At 36.8% G+C, this 22,151-nt stretch overlaps 1 protein-coding gene across 3 annotated transcripts in view; it reads right to left on the bottom strand.

Annotated features, from left to right (window-relative positions):
- Window positions 1-955: 955 nt before the first annotated feature.
- BNC2 (basonuclin 2) overlaps window positions 956-22,151 on the bottom strand; it is a 505,888-nt gene continuing 484,692 nt past the window's right edge. For 2 of the 3 annotated variants that reach the window (XM_031961503.1, XM_031961504.1), the window contains 2 exons: window positions 18,280-20,249; window positions 956-1,735 (listed from right to left, as the gene is read on the bottom strand). In XM_031961503.1, the coding sequence (XP_031817363.1) occupies window positions 1,075-1,735; window positions 18,280-20,249 (2,631 nt within the window). In that variant the 3' untranslated portion in view covers window positions 956-1,074. Of the gene's footprint in view, window positions 1,736-3,329; window positions 3,364-18,279; window positions 20,250-22,151 lie in introns of all 3 variants that reach the window. The other variant, XM_031961510.1, reaches the window with a different exon arrangement.

Raw genomic sequence — 22,151 nt, 5'->3', positions numbered from 1 at the left:
CTAATTGTATTTTCTTTTCTGGAAACTTGTGCAAAGTTGGCAGTTTTGTGTTAATACTAATACTTTTGTTTGGCATTCATGCCCTATACTGACCAGACCATTTTTATCTAAGTGTATTTTTTTTTTAAAGACACTTTCTGAGTATGGCAATAGTTTAAGGATAAAAAGTAAGCATGGATATTACACATCCCCTTGTAGTGTATGAAAAAAAGTGCATGACTGGATTTATGTAATAGTACAGGACATTTTTTTTTATCAGACCAGTGCTGTAAAGCATGCCAGCACCTGTTTACCACTATATCTAGCAGGTAGTTAAAAACAAGAGCATGTATCTTTTAAAAATGTGCATTAAAGCTAACATAAATGGATAGAGCTAGCCAGCAAACTATTATTTTCCTGCATATATAACAGCTGAATGTAACTGTAAAAATTAAACAGAAGAGTTAAACAACCATCAATACAATTGTTTTACATCATTGGCCTCTCAAGGCTAAATATTTACAAGTGAATCTGCCATGCTTTTAGTTGAAGGTTCTCTCAAAGCCTTAGAGTCCACAAAGACAACTAGAATTTCCTTTTTTGTTTCTTTTCTCCCTCTTTTTTTTTTTTTTTTGGATTTTTTTTTTTTTTTTTTTGCAGGCAATAGTCATAGGTACAACAAACTGTCTCTTTGGAGATGACCAAGTAACTTTATAATAAATTTGGGATTAGTTGCAAGTTTGTGTGTGTGTGTGTGTGTGTGCGTGTGTGCGTGTGTGTGTTTTAAAGAACATTTTGTTTTTAAACCCCATTTTAAAGATCCCACCCCTTTCCCAACAATATAAAGGAAAAAGAACAAAACCCAAAAGCACCTAGTGTTTTTCTTTCTTTTTTTTTTTAAAGAAAAAATATACGTATATATGTACACACATACAGGCATATGTGTGTATATATACATATGTGTGTATATATATATGTGTGTGTATACACACACACACACACACACACACACACACACAGACACAGATTGAATATGGCAGTTCAAACATGGAGGCCATCTGGTGAGAGCTGGCATTTGAAGTGTCCATTCTTAAACTAATCTACTGAAGTGAAGGGAATGTTTTTATGGAGATTAGGGTTCTGACTGTGCCGATTTCGACTACGCACAGAGGAAAACATCATGTTGCAACCTGGGACTTTGCACTTATGCATTTCTCTCAAATGCACTGTTTTGTAGTGCACTCTCAGGGTCCCCTTGTTGCTATACATTTTGTGGCAAATGTTGCACATTATTCCACCATTGCTCACAGACACACTGTTGAACATGAGGGATCCAGGAACTTCAGCCCCGATACCTACAGGGAGGGCAGGGGCTTCAGCCTTGTGTGCAGATTCCCCACTGTCACTCGCCCCATCAATGTCATCTAGGAGAATCCCTTCATCACTCCCTGCATCGGATTCTCTGGAGGAATGGATGCTGCTGCTGGACTGGATGCTGGAGGTGGTACTCAGGTCTAGGACCATGTAGTCTTCAGTCATACCTCTCCCGTAGCCATTCATGTGGGAATCTTCAGTACCTGCTGGGGAGGAGGCATCTTCCCTTACATCAAGCCCCATTTGGTGCTGTGCACCATAGATCTTCACCAAAAATTCATCACGGAGGTCCTTGCTAAGGGAGGGCTGAGATGAGTCTAGGCCCATGTCATCCAGTTCTTTGGTCAACAGTTTTCGGTGCAAGTTTATATTGGCACTGTGTCTAGGAAGATAAGATGGAAGGGGTGGGCAGGTAGGGGGACAGGGAGGGATGAGAAAAGAGGGAGGCATTTTTAAATTGACTCTGCTTACACACAAATTATCATATAAAATACATTCACTGCCAATGACAGCATCTTAAAATCATAAACATTTCTGCTATTTCCTCAGGGTTAGGATGGGTAAGTGGTGGTGGTGGTGATGGGAGGGAGGGGCTCTAAACAAACATTATCTTTGTGAGAAAGTTTAGACCGCTCATTGAATTCAATACTCAAACAGTGCTGCTTTTCCTGAGTCACTGTTCTGTCTGTTAGTTTGAGTAGGGTATATATCTATCTCTCTGTGTGTGTATGTAAACACATGGGAATATATAGTGGCAAGAGACCTTAAAATAGGTCTTTTAGAACATGACATTGGGACATTCTAGGAAGAAGTGGGAAATGCCCCCTGAGAAAGAGTTATTTTAGTTTTCCTTTTGTCTAGAGAAATTCAGAGGGCATATTATGAAATTGTGAAAAAATTACATTAAAGAAGTTAGTGAACTATAGAATCAAATCTATGAAATCACCTGGTATAAGTTTTAAATATTAATGAAGACAACTAAAGTATGGTGCCTGGTAGTTTTAAATCAACCAAGCAAAAGGCTTTAATAACCTTTCTTTATATTAACAATTTAAGGAAAAATAGTCTATTTTATCAATATATTTGGATGCACAATTGAATAATAAAGGTAAAATAATTCTATTTTTCAAAAGTTTCTGCACTTTAATATTTGCCTTTAGAACATGCTTTATGCTACTTAGATCTGTTTTCAGCTGTACAAAAAATGAAAAAAAATTGTAATTTTTTTTTCTTTTTAAAAATAAAAAGTAATTTCCCCCCTCCCACTAAAGAAGGAGAATAAAACCTTGGGGACAAAACAAAAATGTGTACACAATCAATAATGTTCTCTCCCCGTTCCAACCACCCCCCTCCCCACAAAAAATCCAATCTCAATTTTAAATCAAATCCCATATTTATAGACAAGCAAAACTCATTATGCAACTTCCTAGGAGTTTTGGATGTATAGAAAATATAGGATTTGTCCCAGAACATTCTTAGGGATGTCATGATTTACAAAGTCTGATATGCTATTATCTATCTGAAAAAACATTGCCTTAGTTTCCCCCCTCCCCATTTATTTTAAAAGCCCCCATGAGCATATACCTCTCTCCACCTGGCAAGGTTTAAATCTAAAAAGAAAGTTACTGTTGCCAAAAGAATCGATAATAATAACTTCTCAGGAATGAGAGAAGTTTAATATTAAATGGGATTGTTCTAATTACTATAACCAAAATTGGCAAATGCAAAGTTTGAGATATCTCCAGTAAAAAAAAAAAAAAATTAGAAAGGGATTATTCAGACCCAAAGAAGTCACTTTATCAATTTGGTTGCAAGAGTGGATGATTACCTTGGAAATGAAGGGTGGTTGAGAGGTATGTGCCAAATAGACAAAGAAAGATGGAAAGGTTTTTCACCTTTCCACACAAGACAATAATAGCACTCTTGATTTTGTAGGGGCAGAGATGTTACACTGCACTTAGGAAGGCTGAGCTTACCTTGTGATAATAAGATCAGCTTTCTAATCTTTTGCTAAATCGATCACAAAAGAAAGCAAGAATGAGAGACAGAGAGAGAAAAAGAGAGAAAGGGAGAGAGAGAGACAGAAAGAGAGAGAAAACAAATTCACATTCTAGACATCTGTGTTTTTTTTTTTAAGAAAAAAACTTAAACAATAAAATAGGGATTTAACATGTTCTGATCATAAAACCATTTGCTGTCATAAGCCATCATCTCATACTGCTGTCTTGGTGATTATCAGATCAGCTGCACAATCCAAAATCATAAATCAAATTAGACAAACCAAATTCACAGCATCATCATCATCATCCATAAATGAGTTCTAAACAGATGCATGCAGTGTGCAGATACATGAATGATAAACAGAAGTTGTCCCTGCGGTCCCTGCTCTGACACAGTTGTTCCTTGTTTCCTTAGTGTCAGATGGCAGATGACTGAAAGTGCAGGTTGCTAAGCACAGTGCAGGAAATGCCTACTGTGAAAGTCTTTATCCTGATATGTGAGTATGACACCACTGGAGCCATTGTATGAATGCAAAAATAGAGCTATACTATGTACTACTACTATATTGATTTAAAAAAAAAAATTGTGAACTGAAAAGACATGCGTGAAATTTTTCTGTTTTTTTTTTTTTAACACCCCTCCCTATCTTAATTTCACAAACACATATTCTGTGATTGCTGTGACCTAGAACAAGGCAGGTTAAGCTCTCTGTTGTTTCTCACACATCTGCAGTTACTGTTTCTTTGGTTCACTATTGAAAAAACAGCAACCAGACAAACAGCAATATCATCAAGAATCATTGAATAAAAAAGCAGCAATAAATTAACACTGAGAAAAGGACACAATGATCCCCCAGATGGACATGTCTTCCCAAAGATGATTTGTGAAAATAGACAACTCCATTGATAGTGTAATAGGAAGAGATGTTTCTCTTCAGTTTCCACTTACAACAGTGGAAATCTGTAATCTAATTAGGTGATGTACCAGCCCTCAATATCTGTCAACCAAACGATGTGCAGAAATGTGTAGACCAGCTCTGGCACTCTGTTCAACAGTGTCCCTTTTCCGCTGTCAGCAGTACCGTTGGCTTCTGCTAATATAATTACATTGACTTTTATTCAATTAAGTGCCATCCCTGGCTTTAAAAAAAAAAAAAAGCTACTTTATCAATTGATTCAGGTGTAATGCAATAATAAAGATGAACTCATGGCAGTGCATTAGCTCTGCTGTTCATAACTTTTGTACATGGGTTCATTCATAGTAGTCGATTTCCATTATGCAACCACAGTTCAAAAGAATTGATTCTTTTACGTTCATTTCTTAATCTATTTCATTTTTGTTTAATAATCCTCCTAAAGGCCATATGCAAAAACATCCAAGTAGGGATAGGAAGAATGCATAGTGGGAAGTCATCTAATATATTCTCACAATGTTGACTTGGAAAATCTTTGATAAGGTACGAGAAAGGATGAGAAAAAATGAAGGGAGGGTAAGAAATGAAAAGCAGAAAGAAAGAAAAACAGAGAACAGGGAAAGGGACTGGTGGAAGAAGAGAGAATGCGTGTAGAAATATGATCAGACTGAATATGGAAAAAACAAAAAAACATGACATCAGTTGAGTTGATCACTTCCTCCAGGTCAGAATTCAATCTTCTGATAAAGAGCAAAAGATAGCACTTGGTTTTATACTCTGTGGTAGTCAATTAGTTATAATAATGTATTTGGAAATAGACACAAAGACCCAGGGTTAATGATAATTTAGGGAGTGTTATGAGTTTCTATGGATCAGCAGAACAGGAAAGAGAATAAAAGGGAAAAAAGACATTGACTGTAAAGTTCATATATAGATTTAGACTATGAAACATGAAAACAGAAAATGGGAGATTTCTTCTGAAAAAGCTTTTCAAAAAGAGAAAGGTCCAGAAATCGTTAAGAGAAAAATGACATTCTTAAAAGGAGGCAAAGAATCAAGTTACCAAACATGTAATAAATAGAAGAAAGAATCCATGAAAGACATCCTCTGGACAAGAGAAGTAGTCCAGATGTAGATAAAGGGCAAAATTGGAATTGTATTAAAGACAGGAAATGCCAATACAAAGATCTTATATGGTTTTCTCTAGACATAGACATCATTGTGTTCTGAACATATTTTTAGAGAAGGTATCTGTCCAAGATAGAGCCAAGACATTCTACTTTGGAATGCATGCACATTTTACTAGACCCCAAAATTGTGGGTACTCATATGGCTAATGCTATGTTTCTACTTGACTGTTGTTGATGAATTAGCTATATAGGAAGTGCAGAAATGTGTGGGCAAGTTCACAGAACAGTGGAATGCCTTATGGGAAAGTGATGAGTGTGGGTAGTAGAAACAAGACTTGAGGTCTTAGCTGTACTCATTAGGATTGTGGTCCAAACATCTGGCTCCAAAAATGGCCCTGTGCCTTAAAATCTAGCAATAATGTAGACAATAATGTAGATCTCCAATCACCTTGATCTATGTCTTGCCACTGGACACAAATGGCTCCAGAGGAGAAAGTGAGACAGGTGACACCTTGCACAGCCTTCCACCACTTAAATCCAATTCATTTGCATGTCATAGCATCACCTCCCTGATCTCATGGTCCTCTTTGAGAACAAAAGACAAACAAACAATGGCAATAGTAAAGTGGTAGAGCTTCAGAGAATATATCTTTTTGCCAACAGGAACTGGATATATCAAAGAACAGAAACTAAAAGTCTGAGGCATGTGGCTGAACCTTTAGGAAAGGTGGGCAATAGGGAGGAACTGACCCAAGTACCATCTGAATATTAGTCCAGAGGAGTTCCACATACATAATTATGGTATGAATTTAGCCCTAAAACCCTGGCTATAATCAGAATGATCAGTAGTAGGTCTTTTGAATAGTTTTAATTCATGTTTCTTTTACCTACCTTGGAGTGCAAATTTTTTCCATAGTTTATTGAAGGCACAGAATATGATAAGGCCTTTAGAGTGTGGAAAACCATAATTATTCTTCTTTCCAAATTTGGAATGACAAAGATAATAATAATGACTGAAAATGATCTTTTTGGACTGAAATGGACTCCAGACCGTCCTTCCCTATTTCACTTCTCTAGTGAGATTCTCACTAGGCATAAACATTAGAAAAATGAATATAACTCTGGCAAATGCAGTCAATTAAATGCACATGCTATTTGCCAAGTGTGTATAAGTCCAGACTTGGGATTCTTCAACAGTTTTCTTTTAACTTGTCAATGTGCCCAATTCTATTTAATGCACTGATTATCTGTGAAAATGAAAAATGTTATAGCTGGATTTTAAAGAAAAAGCATGAGCTTTTTTGGAGTTCTGTTTTGAGATGTAAGGAGGAAATTCAAAATGAAAGAAAAGTGTCACAGCTAACTTCAAAGTCAGGCTGTGGAAATCAGGAACTGGATAATCTATTAATCACAATGCATTTTTATATTAAGTGCTAGAACTACCTTTGTAGACAAGGCTAAGTGAAATATTGAGCCACTGAATTTTACAACAATGGTCAACAAAAAGGCTCTAAGATAGATGTAAACAGTGAAGCTTTATACACTAAGGATTAAAAAAAAAAGTTTTGTGACTTGTACAATTAAGTATTAAAAAACACTTTAACAAGGAATCTGGCTCAAATGTCACTCCTTTCATTTAGGGTTAGTAGTTTTGGGGGGGGTTTCCCCCTGTTTTATTATTCTTCCACAAGTCAAACATTAGTATGAACCTGGCTATTCACAGCATTCTGCACGTAAGATGTTCAGTAAGTATCTATTTATTGACTGATACCTAATTTGGGCCTAGCTTATGTATGATATATGTGGACATTCTGTCAATCTTAGCAATGCTTTACTACACTGAAGCACAAGACTACCATTCAAACTTAAAGAAATGGGGGTAGGGAAACAAGATTCTGATCCCCCTTAACAGTTTTATTGAGACTACTGGAACATTCACTAGCTATTGCCTTTACTCTGCATAATTTGCGTATTACTCTTTATTAATGATAGTTTCAGATGGAATGTTTCCTTCTCTGAGAAATCAATGACATTTCTGATACTAAAAGATGGTCTGTTGTTGTTATTGTTTTTAAAGAAATAGTAGTTGTTAAATAGGTTTCTATTTTAGGTTACAGGAATCCTGAAAACCGTCTCCCTGCTCAGGAAGAAAATTCAAAAGCAAAATGCCATATAACACTTACTGAAGCCAAAAAGTGAAGGAGTGCTTATTAAATGCAGGAAATAAAGGACAAGTAAGTTCTTGCAAATTAAAAATGTGGAATTCAGTCATTTCAATCCCTTTCAATATGAAACAAATCATTCACACTGGTCACGCAGACAGTTCCCTCTACACTCAAATTATTCACTTGAAGATAAGCTCCCACCAAACTCTTTAGGGGTTTAACTAATTTACAGCACAGATACGGCACGTCTGTTGTAATAACAGGTAGGATGTATTGGGGTCGACCATTTATCAGAATTAGACTTCTTTTCTCAATTCACAGTGAATTATGCTGCCTACACCACTCTTCTCTCTCAGAGGTTGCCTTCCCCTTACGGCCCCTAATGTGGCAGGCAAACAAAATTGACAGTCTCATCTTGTCAACAAGGGGTGATTCTCTTGAGAAGCCATTTAACTTTGCAGAGGAAGCAATGTATTAATGTGCCTGTCCCAGGAATGTTAATCATCTTCTAGCTTTCTCTAACTTTGACGTGAACGAAATCACCAAATTTGTTTACTAAATGAATCGTAATATGCTAATAAGAAACCATGACATATACGGAAAAGCCAAACAGATGGTTTGTTTACTCCACTTTGCAACTTTATAAATGTTGTAACTCTGAAGATGTTAGTGAGAATTATTGGTTTGTTGGCAGAGGCAAACATGCCTTTTGCATACTAAATCTGGTGCTACAGTTAGAAAACAATTTGTCATTGCTGGGGAATGCATAAAAAATGTTAATGGTGCAATGGCATTTAGGGAGGCAGGATGGTGGGATATGGCTATGCTAGTTGCTCAGGTTAAGTACAGAATTGATATCCAACAGCAGTGTTTTCTACCAATCTTTTTCTGAGTTATATTCGCCACTTTAGGGCTTCTCAAGAGGCTTGATTATTCAAAAGCTACATACCTGTTGCACTGTTACATGACAGGCGGGTTACATGGTGAATGGAAGTCTGTTCTAATGGGAACTGCAAATGCACTCAGGCAAGTTGTATGAGGCTCTTTTTAGACAGAGAAAAAAAAGAAACTTAGGAAGCCTGAGTAGCATACTCTGCAGAACTACTCAGAATTGCATTAGAGTTATACGTTATCATTTTAAGTTAGCCAGCTGCCCCAGATAACTGGACTAAATCCCTCAGTCATTTCTCTCCTTTTTATACTCTGATTTTTGGAAATAGCTGAAATGAATATGCTCATATTTCTAAGAGTTTAAAGCAATGTCTCTTTTCTTGATAAACTAAAAATTTATCTTCCTTATTCAATATGTTTTCCCTGCAATGTGTAAGAAGACAAAGGATACTGATTCAGAAAATTTAGAGGAACATTGTAACTGTTTTTAAAATACTTTATATACAAAATTATACTCATGTTAAATAAATTAAACTGTGGGATTATTAACATTTGGGATGGATTTTCTTGAATAATAATGATCATTTGACTACTTTCTCCACTATAATTTCATTATAAGAACAATAATCAAAGGTATATGAATGACTTTTTCTTTGTTGCTTTTACGGTCTAAAGTATGGCAGTGGTCTATATGAATTAAAACAATTAGTTTAAAAGTAATCATTTCAGTTGATCAACAACAAATTGTATCTATTTGCCAGGAAATAAATTTTTGTTTTGGGAAACATTCAGATGACTCTCATTGGCTTTTCATTCATTTTGGGGGGTATCACATAGGCATATTATAAAATGTAGAATTTTCCACAGAAGGGATGCTCTCACCTCTCAATATTTCTTGACATCACAACAACTACCACCAAGCCACTAGCAAATTTTACTCAACCCAAGGGTACTATTAATTGTGAGATTTCTCCCATATACTTTCAGTGCTGTCAGTTGCTGAACTTTTTACTCATCCACTGGCTAGAGCACAGAAATCTCAAGGAAAGTATGAGTTCAGCTTGCTGTCCAAGGATCATTTTGGAGCAAGAAACATTAGTAGCTGTCCCAGCCTGGCGCTTATATCTCATTTGAAACATCTACTCATTCCTGACCAACAAAGAAAATTTCAATAAAGTACTTTTACCGGTTTAACAACAGTGAGCTCCTGGGATTGTCAAAGTGCTCAGGCTTTTCCAAGGAGAAAAGAAATCAGCAGCTCAAATATAATTAACCTTCCATTCTCAATGCAAACTGCCACGCACAGGAGCTCTGCAGTCTATTAGTGAAGTTATAATGGCCAACAGGCAGAGACAAAATTGGTCAAAAAGTTGGCTGCTGCTGTCATATTTTTGGAATTATGATTAATGACACTAATAATGTGGATGATTACTGATATGTGTATCTCCAGCAGTTTATCATATTGCACTGGCTGCCTACGTCCACAATAAACAGGATGCTATCATTTACCCTTTTATTGAGGCAATCCTTCTCTTGAAGGAGCATATTCTAATTACTTTGTAATGTTTTATGTCTTAAACATTTTGCAGCTCTGGACCTTGCCAACTGCTTCATGTCCACCATTGATTAATTACTGAATGTTTAATCAAAATTTAGAATCTAATGTAGTCATTTATGAGCATAGTGCAGTGCCAAAGTAGTTAGGCTTGTATCCCAAGTTTGGAGAGAGTTGGGTTCAAAATCAAATCCCAGTTATGCAGAAAGATCCAAGATTTTCACCTTGGGTGCTAGAAGTTTGCCAACATTACCTCTGCTGACAAATGAAAGGTAATCTAACTCAAGGATGCACAGAATCTTTATCTACTAATCCTCCTTTTGGATTTTCCTTTGCTGTTAGCATATCTCCTTTCTTCATCTTCCTCTAGCTAACAAAACATTAGGATGGGAAGCCTTAGTGAGCAAAAGAGCCCTTGTGGATACCAGTCATGAAAGCAGAGTTTTGAAGTGGTTAAACAAGTGAAAAATAATTTGCTGGGACAAATACATAAGTTTTTTTTTAATGTGGATTTTTATGGTACTGTCATACAACCATTCACCGTTGAAGTTAAGTGTTTTTTTAATACCATTACTGAACTGCTGAAATGGATGCTAATATAGCTTGGAGTGCTAATGTCAAGTCCTGGTAATAAAAAAGACAGACTGCTGAATGAAATAATTTCAAGTAAAAAATAGAACAAAAGTGCTCTCTCTCTCTCGCGCTCCACTTTTATTGAATTGGGACTGACTGAGCCAATTGCTTTAGAAGTCTGTAAAACACAATTACTAGTGAGCTGACTGACCCAGCATTGCCCCCTCTGTGACAGAGCAGACTAAAAAGGCTGCAGAATTAGTGTTGCTCCCCTATCTTGACTATCAGACCTAAGACACTTCCTATGGAAGGATTATTGTTCTATTGGCCAAAATCAGTTTTTTCCCCATGAAATCTTGTTGTTTCTTAGCTATGCAAGAAGGGTAATTTAGCATATCACTGAACTGAATCTAGGTGTGCCATGACCTTTCACCTGCATACATGATTTCTGTTTCTTGATTGCAGATGTCAATTGACATATTGTGTGTGTGTGTGTGTGTGTGTATGCATGTATGTGCATGGTGCATGTGTGTATATCAGAATATTTTCTCTATATATGCACATATATATGAGAAAATAGTTTTGTATTATTATTTCTGGATAGCTAACACAATATTTTTAAAATCAGGTAGTAACAAAATTAAGGTTTTGTTTTTAAATTCAACCAGAAGAAATGGGTTTAGGTTTTTATGTAGGTGAGTCAAGATTAGAGAAAAGAAAAAGAGCTAAAATGAAAGTGGTTAACTTCTCCCCCTCCCCCCAGTGGTTAATAAAAAGAAGTAATAAGCTTCATAAAGTATTAGAGTTAAGATCACTAACACTAGGCATAACAGTTTTTATCCAGAATTTACAGCCAACATTTTAATTTAAGTAGATTGCCATGGGGGATGGAATCTAGGTGCTCTTTTAAAGTATAATTTTTATGCTAAATAATGGGAACAAAATTATCTTAGCAAAAAAAAAAAAAATACCACTTTCTCTTGCATCTCTTCTCCTTTCCCTCCACCTTTCCTTCTCCCCTCCAACTTTTTCCTTCTTTTACCTCATATACACATATTTTGGTGTTTGAGTATCAATGTTACTGGATCTCTTTTTAATGATACTAATTTTTGGCAAATGCAGAACCCTTTCATTTTTCTGTCACACCCATTTATTGAAATTTGATTTTGGTTGTTTTTTATTAGCCTTATAGCAAAAACAGGAAATGATATTTTTAAAAAGTAGTTTACTTTGCTTTATTTTGGGAATGTCTTTTAGGTCAATTTTCCAAATGAAATTTAACCATGAGAGAGAAAAACCCTTAACAACCCCAACACTTTTGAATCAAAACCAAAATTAAAAGATCAGCAATAACTGATCTCTTAAAGCTGGAGGTAGCTGGAAAGTAAAATAGCCTTTCTTCTGAAAGATGAACTTACACTGGAGAGAGAGAGAGAGAGAGAGAGAGAGAGAGAGAGAGAGAGAGAGAGAGAAAGAAATGAATAATCTAGCTTGCTTTCTAGCAGGAACTTGAACATATTTTTAAAAAGCTAAAAGAAATGACCAATCAAAAAGAACAAATCCAATGAAGGACTGTGTGTCAAGAGAAACCCATGACAGGTATGTCAGAGGCTTTAAAAGTTCCGACAAAGCTTAAACTGCCCACCTAGCACTAACTGGTAGCCAATATCAGGCAGGCAGTTAGTACCATTCAATTCAACAAATCTTTACAAGTGTCTACAAAATAGCAGGCACTGTGCTACTGGCTGAGAATACAAAGAAAAATTACTTTCTTCTTTCAAGGAATTTACATTCTGCCACCAAGGGAATTTATCAGGAACCTACTGAATACATCCTTCATAAAGTTTTGTGCTTGAATTATACAGATACCTTAGACAAAAACAGTTTGGGAGTAGGTTTTTTTTTTGAGGTGGGGGGAGGTTAGAGTAGGGGTTAGAAACAGGTGTTTATGTCCTGAATTACATATCTATTTCCAAGTATAGACCCAACTTATGGAGTGTGATGCAACTAATAACAATGAGTTGTCTGTAATCATCTGACATTGTTCTCCTACCTTTAGGCAGGGATATTTAGTATAAGGTGATTGTCTACTATGCTTTCATAGTGGGAATGATAAAGGGGTCAGCATATACTGAAAAAAGCTTGTCTTATGTTGAGCTAGGACAATACATGATTAAGAAGACTGGAGGCTTACTCTGGCCTGATGTAATAGCCATGATATAAGACAGATTTCACTTATAAAGATGCAAACAACACGAGTTGGCATTGCAAAGGTTTTATTGTTGTTACAAAAAGCTATTGGTGCAAAGGCAAAATCTATTGGGTTGCTTGTTCTATTGTGGAGTCAAATAGCTTTTCAAAAGCAGACAACACTCTGCATGTTAAGAAGCCATAAGGTATCACAAGCTCACTTCATGGGGTCTTAGAAAACATAGCCCATGGCACATGGGCTGACTGAAGTACAGGGAAACAAACATATAGTGTCTCTGAAATATTGACTTCAGGGTGCAAAACAGAAACATCTTATATTTGGTACCTAATTATATTAGAGCAAATAGTTCTCATGAGGAGGTACTAAGTATTTTGTTTCTCAGAGTTATCTTCTGGCATAGTCATGTATAATTATTGAAAGGTAGTCTCTAAAAAAGTTACCTATAAAAGTTTCAAAACATAGTAGAAGATGAAAAATGGATACCACTGAGCTGAAGAGAAGGTGGTAAACAGGAGGCAGGTAGCATGGTGTTCACACCTTCACCTCTGTTGTTAATGTATGCAGTGGCTCATCAGAGGTATCTCATGTTAATTTATTCAAGCACACCTGTACAGGGCTGAGAGTCAGGTAATCAGGCAAGCAAAAAAGTATAGTCTCTGCTTTTTAGCTAAAGCTACCCAGAGGCCTACAGAGGAACAAATTTAGTTCTGGAGAGATCAGCAGGTTTTAATAAATCAAATACAGATGTCTTGTTCCAAAGAAATTTAGATGTTCAAATCTGCTCTGATTTTACTATGCCAGGTTTACTAAATGCCAGATTCTTGCTTGACACCAATACTTGCCTGATATTTATTTATCAATCACCCTGAGCATATATTATTTGTCTAAAAGTGACTAAATTGCCATGCTTACTTTTCTGCAAATATGTAAGATGAACAATTAATTACTATCCTTCAAGAAAAGCAACAGTAAAGATTGGATGCTTCTTCACTTTTCAAACCTACCCAGGAAGGTAAAATAGAGAATAGAGAAATCTTTCTTTCTATGGAGATAAAGCTGGTTACTGCAAAACTGAGTCCTGATTTTAATTCTGATATTTTTAAGTTGCCAATCACTTGTGATAAAATAGATTTTAATATATTATCTAATGAAAGAGATTTATAGAAAAGAGGACAGGAGTCTGTTTTCCCAATTAAAAAAATGAATGCAATTAACTAATGCAATATTTTCAGCACAGATGATTCACTATCACTCAGCTATCATTTCATGAGGAGCTAAACCAAAGCCAGATGATAAGAAATAAAAAACAACAACACTGAGCTCAATTAGCTCTATTATGCCCTCTTTAAGGAAGTTTTCCTGAGACAGTAGGTTTGGCCCAATTATTCCTAATTTCATTGTCCCTAGTGGTCAGTTTTCTGTACCAATATTTTGGGGTGCAGTATTTAATCTGATCAACATAGGATTGGCATCTAGCAAAGACCTCAATAGGTGATAACAGTCCATTTTCCTGCTCTGAACCAATAGAATACATTCTAGCAATGGACATGACAGGAACAGAGTCTGGGTCTTTCCTTCTCATTTTTTCCCTCTATATAATAGATTTAATGTGACCATAATGGATTGGAGACTAATTACCATTTCCACCTTGGATGAATCTCTTCAGCAGCTAGGTAGTTCTCTATGTGATTTTCAAAGTGATACACGGAAGGAGATTTCATAGGCTTATGTGATAGATAGTTCACTCTAATTTCTAACAACTATTATTAAAAGCAAGGATGAAAAGTTCTCTTTCCAATTAACTTTAATTCTTGTCACTAAATGTACATTTGTTCCCCTCTTGTCCAGTGAAGGATTTCTAGGACATCTTGTTTATAATTCTCTTCCCCCAGGAAATGTACCTACCATCTACTTTCATCTCTCCCTCTCTCACTAAGAGATTCCCTTTCTTATTAAAATGAACCCCTCTCTCTAATGTGGTTTAATAGATCACATCCACATAAAATTTTTATGTTCTATACTTATATATATATATATATATATATTTTATTATAAAGTACAAAAACTACCTTGTGACTTGGGTGGTACAAATATTATTTTCCTCATTTTAAAGACAAGGAAACGTTGATTCAAAAGTGGAAATTGTCAGTGTCCAGGTTTGAACCAAAGTCATCTGATGCCATGTTCAGAAGTCTTTCTCCTTCATGATAATGTCATTCTTATATGGTCTAATGGCTTAGTAAGAACTATTTTCTAAATAACAGAGGGGTATTAAGTCTTTGCTAATTACCAAATGACATGTACATTATTTCTTCAAAGAGAAAAAAACCTTTGTCTGAGTCTCTCCATGGTCATTTCTGTCTATAAATCAGGAATACTTATTATATGATTATTTCAGATGAGTCCCAGGAGGACTAATAAGTTACTTTTGTAAGGTACTTTGGGATTCTCAGAAGACGAAGTTATGAACATGAAAAGCAGGAAAAGTTCTATTAGTAGGATTTCTGTTAGTTCTACTTCAGGCATCCTCCAGTCTCTGTTGCCTCCCTACTACAACCCACACTCAAAATCTTCTCTAATGCTTTATTTGCACAAGGAAGACATTGTGGAGTCAAGGATGAATGAACTGAGCCTCCAAGGAGTGAAAAGAAATGGGCCCAAGGAGAGGAGGATTAAAAGGAGAGGAGGCTTTCTACTTGGGAAGGGTCATTGGCTCAGAGGAATGATAAGAAAACTTGTCTTTCTTGGACTCATAGGAAATTTTTGAAAGAAATCATAGCCACTGGTTGCCTGGGACTTCCATGACTAATAAGTTAGAAGGGAAGGAAAAAGGGAAGCATGTGAAGTGAGAATTGTTGAATTGTGGAGCCAGTCAAAAATGAACAAAGGTATGTGTTGAAAACAAAGAAAGAGATCAAACTATCTCTCTGAATTAGAAGCAAGAGATGATAACTTGGGAATTATAAGACAGTACTATCAACAGCCATTTTTATTACTCAAGTTTCAAAGATAATGGTACCAGAGAGTTTTATGTTCCTCACTAGCAGCATTCCTCAGGACTAACTGTGTTGAACTACTGAGTCTCTAAGCTTTATTTACATAATTACAAAAATGAAAAGCCAATTTTCTAAAGAACTAAGAATATTAGCTCTCCCAAAGGATCATGAGATAAATACAAGATAGTTTTGGTTAACTTTGTTCATAGATAATAAAGGTTAATTCTGAATGACATTTCTTAAAAAGAACATTCCAGAGGAAAAAATAATGTGGTTTTTTTTATTTTGTAGAAAATGATACCAACCTAAAATGTCTTACTAGTATTAACTTATATTCCCAACTTAGAAGGAGTTATCTAAGAAACTGATCTGACCTTTTAAGTAATTGCTCAACCATCAGTGTTTGGTCTTTGAAATAAACAAGTAGATTTCTTTGTTACCAACAAATGCTTATGATAAATGATATTACAAAGAGAAACATAAAAAGAGAGTATGTTCACATGTGATTTCATATAACTAACCATCCTAATCTTTAGGTGTATAGTCTTTTTATCCCAGTGTCATTTATTCTAATAGATATCTTAATATGTTTTTCAGAAATCATGATAAAGATTCTTATAAATAAGGCTAAGTTTTAACTAATCTTCAAAAATTTCACCTTCATCAATTTTACGTGGTTGTCATAATGGCCTTTTTTTGTTAATGCCCTTTGACTTAGCTTAGTTATTCCTAGTGTGATATCTCAAATAAACTTTTACCATTGTAAAGCAATAAATAGCACATAAATCACAAATCTGAGATGCTATCTGGAACTCTTAAAGAGACAATCTCTTTTATATTCAAAGTTTATCTGTCTTATTCACATATGTTAGGAATATAAAAAACAACAGATAAGGGAAATCTGCATAAGAGACTCTTAAGTTTTACACAATGAGTGTTGGTGGAAAGAGAAACAGAAACATCTTTGAAAGACAAAGGCTTCTCTTCATGCTCCCTCCTAATTGGCTAATGGAAAAGCTTTTGCTTTTCATAGGTCTGATTTTTATTCCATTAAAATAGACACCATTTGATTTTTTAAAAATGTTTTACCTGTCAGATGATCTTTCATTTTGTGTTGTACTGTGCAAAAAATTTCAAACCAACAAACTGAGTGGAACAAGCTTTAGGAAATGAGTGGCTATTTGGCAACCTGTTAAATGAGTCTAATTTCCTTCTTCTGTATTGAAGGCTTTTTTTTTTTTTTTTTTTTTTTTACCACACTGTAATATTTTGTTTTTAAAAAATGGAGAAAGTTCACAACTGATGAACCATGTTTAATCTAATAACAAGAACCAACCACTATGACTCTAATAGGTATACTGCATTATGTAAACAATCTGTTCACCAGCTTATTTCACAAGTGTGGTATAACTGTTTTACCCCACCATTGACCACCTTGACAAATTCCATTTATATTACATTTTCTTTAGGAATAAAAAAGAATATTGTATAAAAAGTCTAAGAGGTTTAGGACCAGCTGCTTCTGTTTAAATCCAACTGTTTCAGTACTGAAGCAACATAGCTACAGTGTGATGTCATCTCAAGGCTGGGCATAATATAGTTTAACTGATCCCAAAACTTCATGGGGGTTTCCCCTCCCTTCTGTGCACAATCCTCACTGTAGTTAATTAACTATGCATGAGAGATTCATGGAATCTTCAAGATCTTAAGAGTCCAATCCCTGATTCCACAAATGAGGAAACGAGCTAATCATGTTAAGGGACTTCTTTAAAACCATACAGTTAGTTAGTAGCAGAGGCTGGGCTACATCACACATCTGCTATCTCCTATTGCAGTATTATTTCCACTACCCCAGTACATGAAATTGATATTATTTAAACTTCTCCTCCCAAACCCGTAGTCTAAAGATTTCATCTGTCCCATTTTCTCAAGTAATTTTACTAATTTAAAAAAAATCAAGGACATAATGAATACTCATTTAAGGAATCATAACATTTCTGGTTATACCTACGGAGATGCAGGGTGTCCCGATGTCCTGGACCTATGGTTCTTTCCATCCGTAAATTTCTGTTTCTATATTGGATAGATATGTGTGTATGAAGATAATATATTTATTTAATTAAAAAGCCACAGGGAAAAGCAATTATATATAAAACAGAAGCTGCGGCTTCTACATGATGTTATATGGGAAGGGGAGGGTGTTGTGTACATGTGTAATTATACACATCTGGATGCATGGAAACACACATATACACAAAACACACAAAATAATGGCGTGCATCACTGGGCAAAATGGCATATGATTCTGCATGCTAATACACAACAGACACCAACTGCGACAATCCTTCATTATCATGGTTGCATGGTTGTCATTTGATCACTGTGGGCAATCTCTATAATGCTTCAAAAACACCTTAAGCTGGATTTTCTTACGTTAAGTCCAACATTACTGAACCACACAGCAGCAGCAGTCAATGGAGATTTACTGACCTGTCTCTGCTTCGCCGTGAGGGAAAGGCAGCATTACAGCCGGCCACTGTGCAGACATGCATCTCTTTTAAGTGAACGTTCCTGTAGTGTAGCTTCACGCTGTAGGAGCTTTTGAAACTCTTCTTGCACACATAACAGATCTTGGGGTCTGGGCTAGAACACAAGTCCCCTTCTGGGGAGAACTTTTGCGGACTGCCATAGTTCAAAGAGGACGTGAAACTGTCATGAAGGGCAGCCATACTAGCACTGCCTCCGTTATATAGTCCATATTGGCTCATGTAAAACATGTCATACGTGGGGTCTGTAAACTCTTCCTTCACCTTAATTACGTCCTGGTGAGAGGGCTCGTTGTGATTTTCATCAGGCCTCTCATTATTCATCATGGCTTTTTCATTCCCTTCACTGTGCATGCGCTCATCGGCCTCCATGGACTCCTCACACAACTTGGGCTCCGAAGACTCCGACTCATTTTCGTAGTCCCTCTCGTGCTCCTGGTCTTCCGAAGTCATGCTGTCTGCCCTTCGGATCTCCGTCCTGGACAGGCAGCGGCCCCGGCCGTGCTTGGAGAAGTCTTTCACGGACAGCCCCGGGCTCATCTCGTCATGGGAGTGGCAGTGATTGTCGTGGCCCAGGTCGCCCACTCCGGCACCGCCCTCGGGGGGCTCGTCATCCTCATCGTCAAACTCATCGGCCGTGTCGATGATCTCCTTCTCGATCTTCACTGGCATGCTCGACTTCCTGGGCTTCTTCTTGGGGGCCAGGTCGGCGCTGGGTTCGTGGGCAGCCATAACCATCACCGAGACGGCCGGCTCAGAGGGAGCTGGAGGGTGCTGCTCCATGGTGCTGCTAGCTGGGATGATGGGGCTGGTTGGCAGGGAGGAGGGAGGGCTCACCATTTCTGCAGGGGTGAGCAAGCTTCTATAAAATGGAGGAACAGGCTGGACGGTCTTTAACCCAGAGAACACCAGTTGGCTAGGGAGAGGGTTCTGTAGGACAGGGTCAAGTGGGGGAGTGGTAAAACCCATTGGTGGTCGCCCGGGGCTTGTGAGAGTGAGGTTGGATTTAGTGCTGGCTATGACCGGCGTGGCAGCTCCTGATGTAGCCCGGATTAAATCTTTGTCTCGGTTATTCCTTAGCATAGGCATGTGAAGGCGGGGGTTGGGGTTTGCACTGTGGCGATTGCGACTTCGCAGGGAGCTGAAGACCATATTGCAGCCTTCGATAGTACATCGGTGTTTGATCTTCAAGTGAACTGCATTATAATGAATTTTGAGAGTACCTTTATCATAGAAAGTTTTTCCACATGCATTACAAAACACTCTCCCCTTCCTAGAGGCTGAGCCCATCCTTCTCATTCGGTGAATTCGGAAGGAACTTTTTGTGTGCTCAGGTTTGGCTAAATCACTGATTGGGGCAGAAGTCTGAATGGGGGACACACAGGCTGGCTCTGTTTTGGGCTCCACGTTGGTGATGCTAGTCAGAGCATTTCTATTGGGTGTTTGCTCATTCTTATAAGGCGTAGGAGAAACTTCTGACTCACTGCTTTCATTATATTCATTCTGGGTTGAAAGACTAGGTTCCCGAAGTCTCAGTCCTGGCTGCTCAAGCAGCAAACCATTTGGGGGTAATCCCAGCAGTGGGGCAGACACTGGATTTATGTATTGGAATGGAAGCAAGAATGCAAGACTGTTGGGAATGTTTTCGAAATGATGAATGCTGGAAGGATTGCTGTTTTCCAGGTGAGCAAGGAGACTTGGACTCCTAGTACGATTATTGCTTTCAATAAAAGTCCTTATATCTGAATCTGTCTTTGAAGATGGTACAGCAACGGCCTGTCCTTCTTTCTCTTGAATCGCCATCAGCTCTACAATGGATTTGGTTTCTCCAAACCGCAGAAACTGCTGAAGGGTAATAATCTCTTCTTCTCGGGACATGATGGCCCAGCGGTCTAGCACCTTGCCAGCAGCATCCTAAAGGCCACATCAAAGAAACAACAAAGACAAACACAAAAACTTATTGATTCTGCATAATTATTAAATTCAATTGAAGGTGTTCTGCTGTCTGCTCATGGAACAATGAGTGCAGAAAATAACATGCAAGCACTGTTAATTGAAGTCGACCCACAAAGCAAACTTTTCTGCCATGCAAATGTAGTAATTAGAGTCACAGTTAGAGAAACAGATTGAGTTTAATAATGTCAAGGCAAACAAAATTTAGACCACTGGGGCTCTGTGATCTAAAATGCCTTCAATACTGCTATTTTAACAACAGTGATCTATGTACTATGCAACTCTTTAGCATATATTAGTATAAGACGTGAATTCTTGCTGTGCAACCCATAGTAAATGCAGAAAATGGTACCTTAATCCTTATTAAAGGGTGACACCATAGGAAGGAATTAAGTTCATTCTGTGGCATCTATTCCTTAAAAGTGAGCAGACGTTATACTAGATTTGATAATAAAAAATTCTTAAAGTCCACAGAATTTTAAACTAAAAAATAAATAAATAACCAAAATACCACCAAAAATCCCCACCCAGTAATCTGTATTTTTTGTGTGTGTGCCTGTGTAGAGGCAGTATTTTAGTATCATGTAATAAAAGGCAGCAGAAAAGGAAGTTTATAAAAATAGGAGGAAAAAAAGCTGAGAAAGATAACTGTATTTTGTTAAAAGAAATTGATTAAAATTCTGTGATTTGGATACAAAAACATCTAACTCTTTAAAAATATTTCGTTATCAATGACAGCTATAGATATTTAAAAAGTAAACATGCACTAGGTTTTAGGAAGCATAAATGTATAAAAATGTTGATTCTTAATATCTACTTTGGATAGTAAAGAGAAAGTCCACTGAGAATACACATCAGTAATCACCAGACTATGTGTTGTTAAATATACATTAAAAAGCATTTCACACTTTCATTTTGGCTGGTAACTATGAGATTTGCCTGAAGGTAGGACTTTTAAATTCTGCAGTGTAATGTCAGGCAATCCATTTCAGGGAATATTGATAGAAATCCAGTCAAACACATGAATGACTCCATTGTTTTCTGGGGCATTATTTCTTCTCACCAGTACAGGACACTTTCATCAACCCTGACCATTAGCTTAGAATGCCAGTTTTCTGTCCTACATTCCTCTGTCTCTGTGCCTTCAATCATGCTAACTCTTACCTATGGAATTGACTCCTTTCACACTCATCTATTAATTAAAGTCTTTCCCCTTCTTTCAAGGCCCAACTAAGGTTTCAGATGCTTTACTCTCGGTTAACCCTACCATTCCCATCTCCAAAATTCCCTTATGAACATAATTCCTTCCCTGCTCACAGTATCTACCTTTTCATTACCCTTCTCACTCTCCCATCTTTATCATGGATTTTTAAGCAATTGTTTTCCCCCTTCCTCATTAGAATGTAAACTGCCTGAGGACAAGGTTTGTCCCATAGAATCCTAACTTTAGACTAGAATAGAATCTTAATTCATCTAGTTCTACTTTTTCTTATATACAAATGAGAAAATTGAGGTCCTTTGTCCAAGATCACCTGAGTAGTAACAAATGGCAGGTTTGACAATGGAACCTCTGATTCTAATTCAGAGTTCTTTCTACTGTACTACCTAAATTGCCTTTCTTATGTCTTTACACCTCCAATGTCTAGCCTGGGTTTTATATAAACTAAGTATATAAAATGTTTTTTTTTGAATGATGCATCATTGAAAGAGATGCTCTTCTTGAATTCTGAATATCAGACTTTCTTTGGACAGTGGCTACATGGTTTATGTTATAATAATAATCTTAACAATTTACATTTATGTAGTTTTAAATTTTTCAAGTTTTCTTCATCAAAACTCTATGACTTAGAGGATACAATTACT

Source organism: Sarcophilus harrisii, chromosome 1, assembly GCF_902635505.1.
Source record: "Sarcophilus harrisii chromosome 1, mSarHar1.11, whole genome shotgun sequence".
Classification (NCBI taxonomy): domain Eukaryota; kingdom Metazoa; phylum Chordata; class Mammalia; order Dasyuromorphia; family Dasyuridae; genus Sarcophilus; species Sarcophilus harrisii.
Note: the sequence above shows the minus strand (reverse complement) of the source record. Positions and strands in the feature narration are given on the sequence as shown.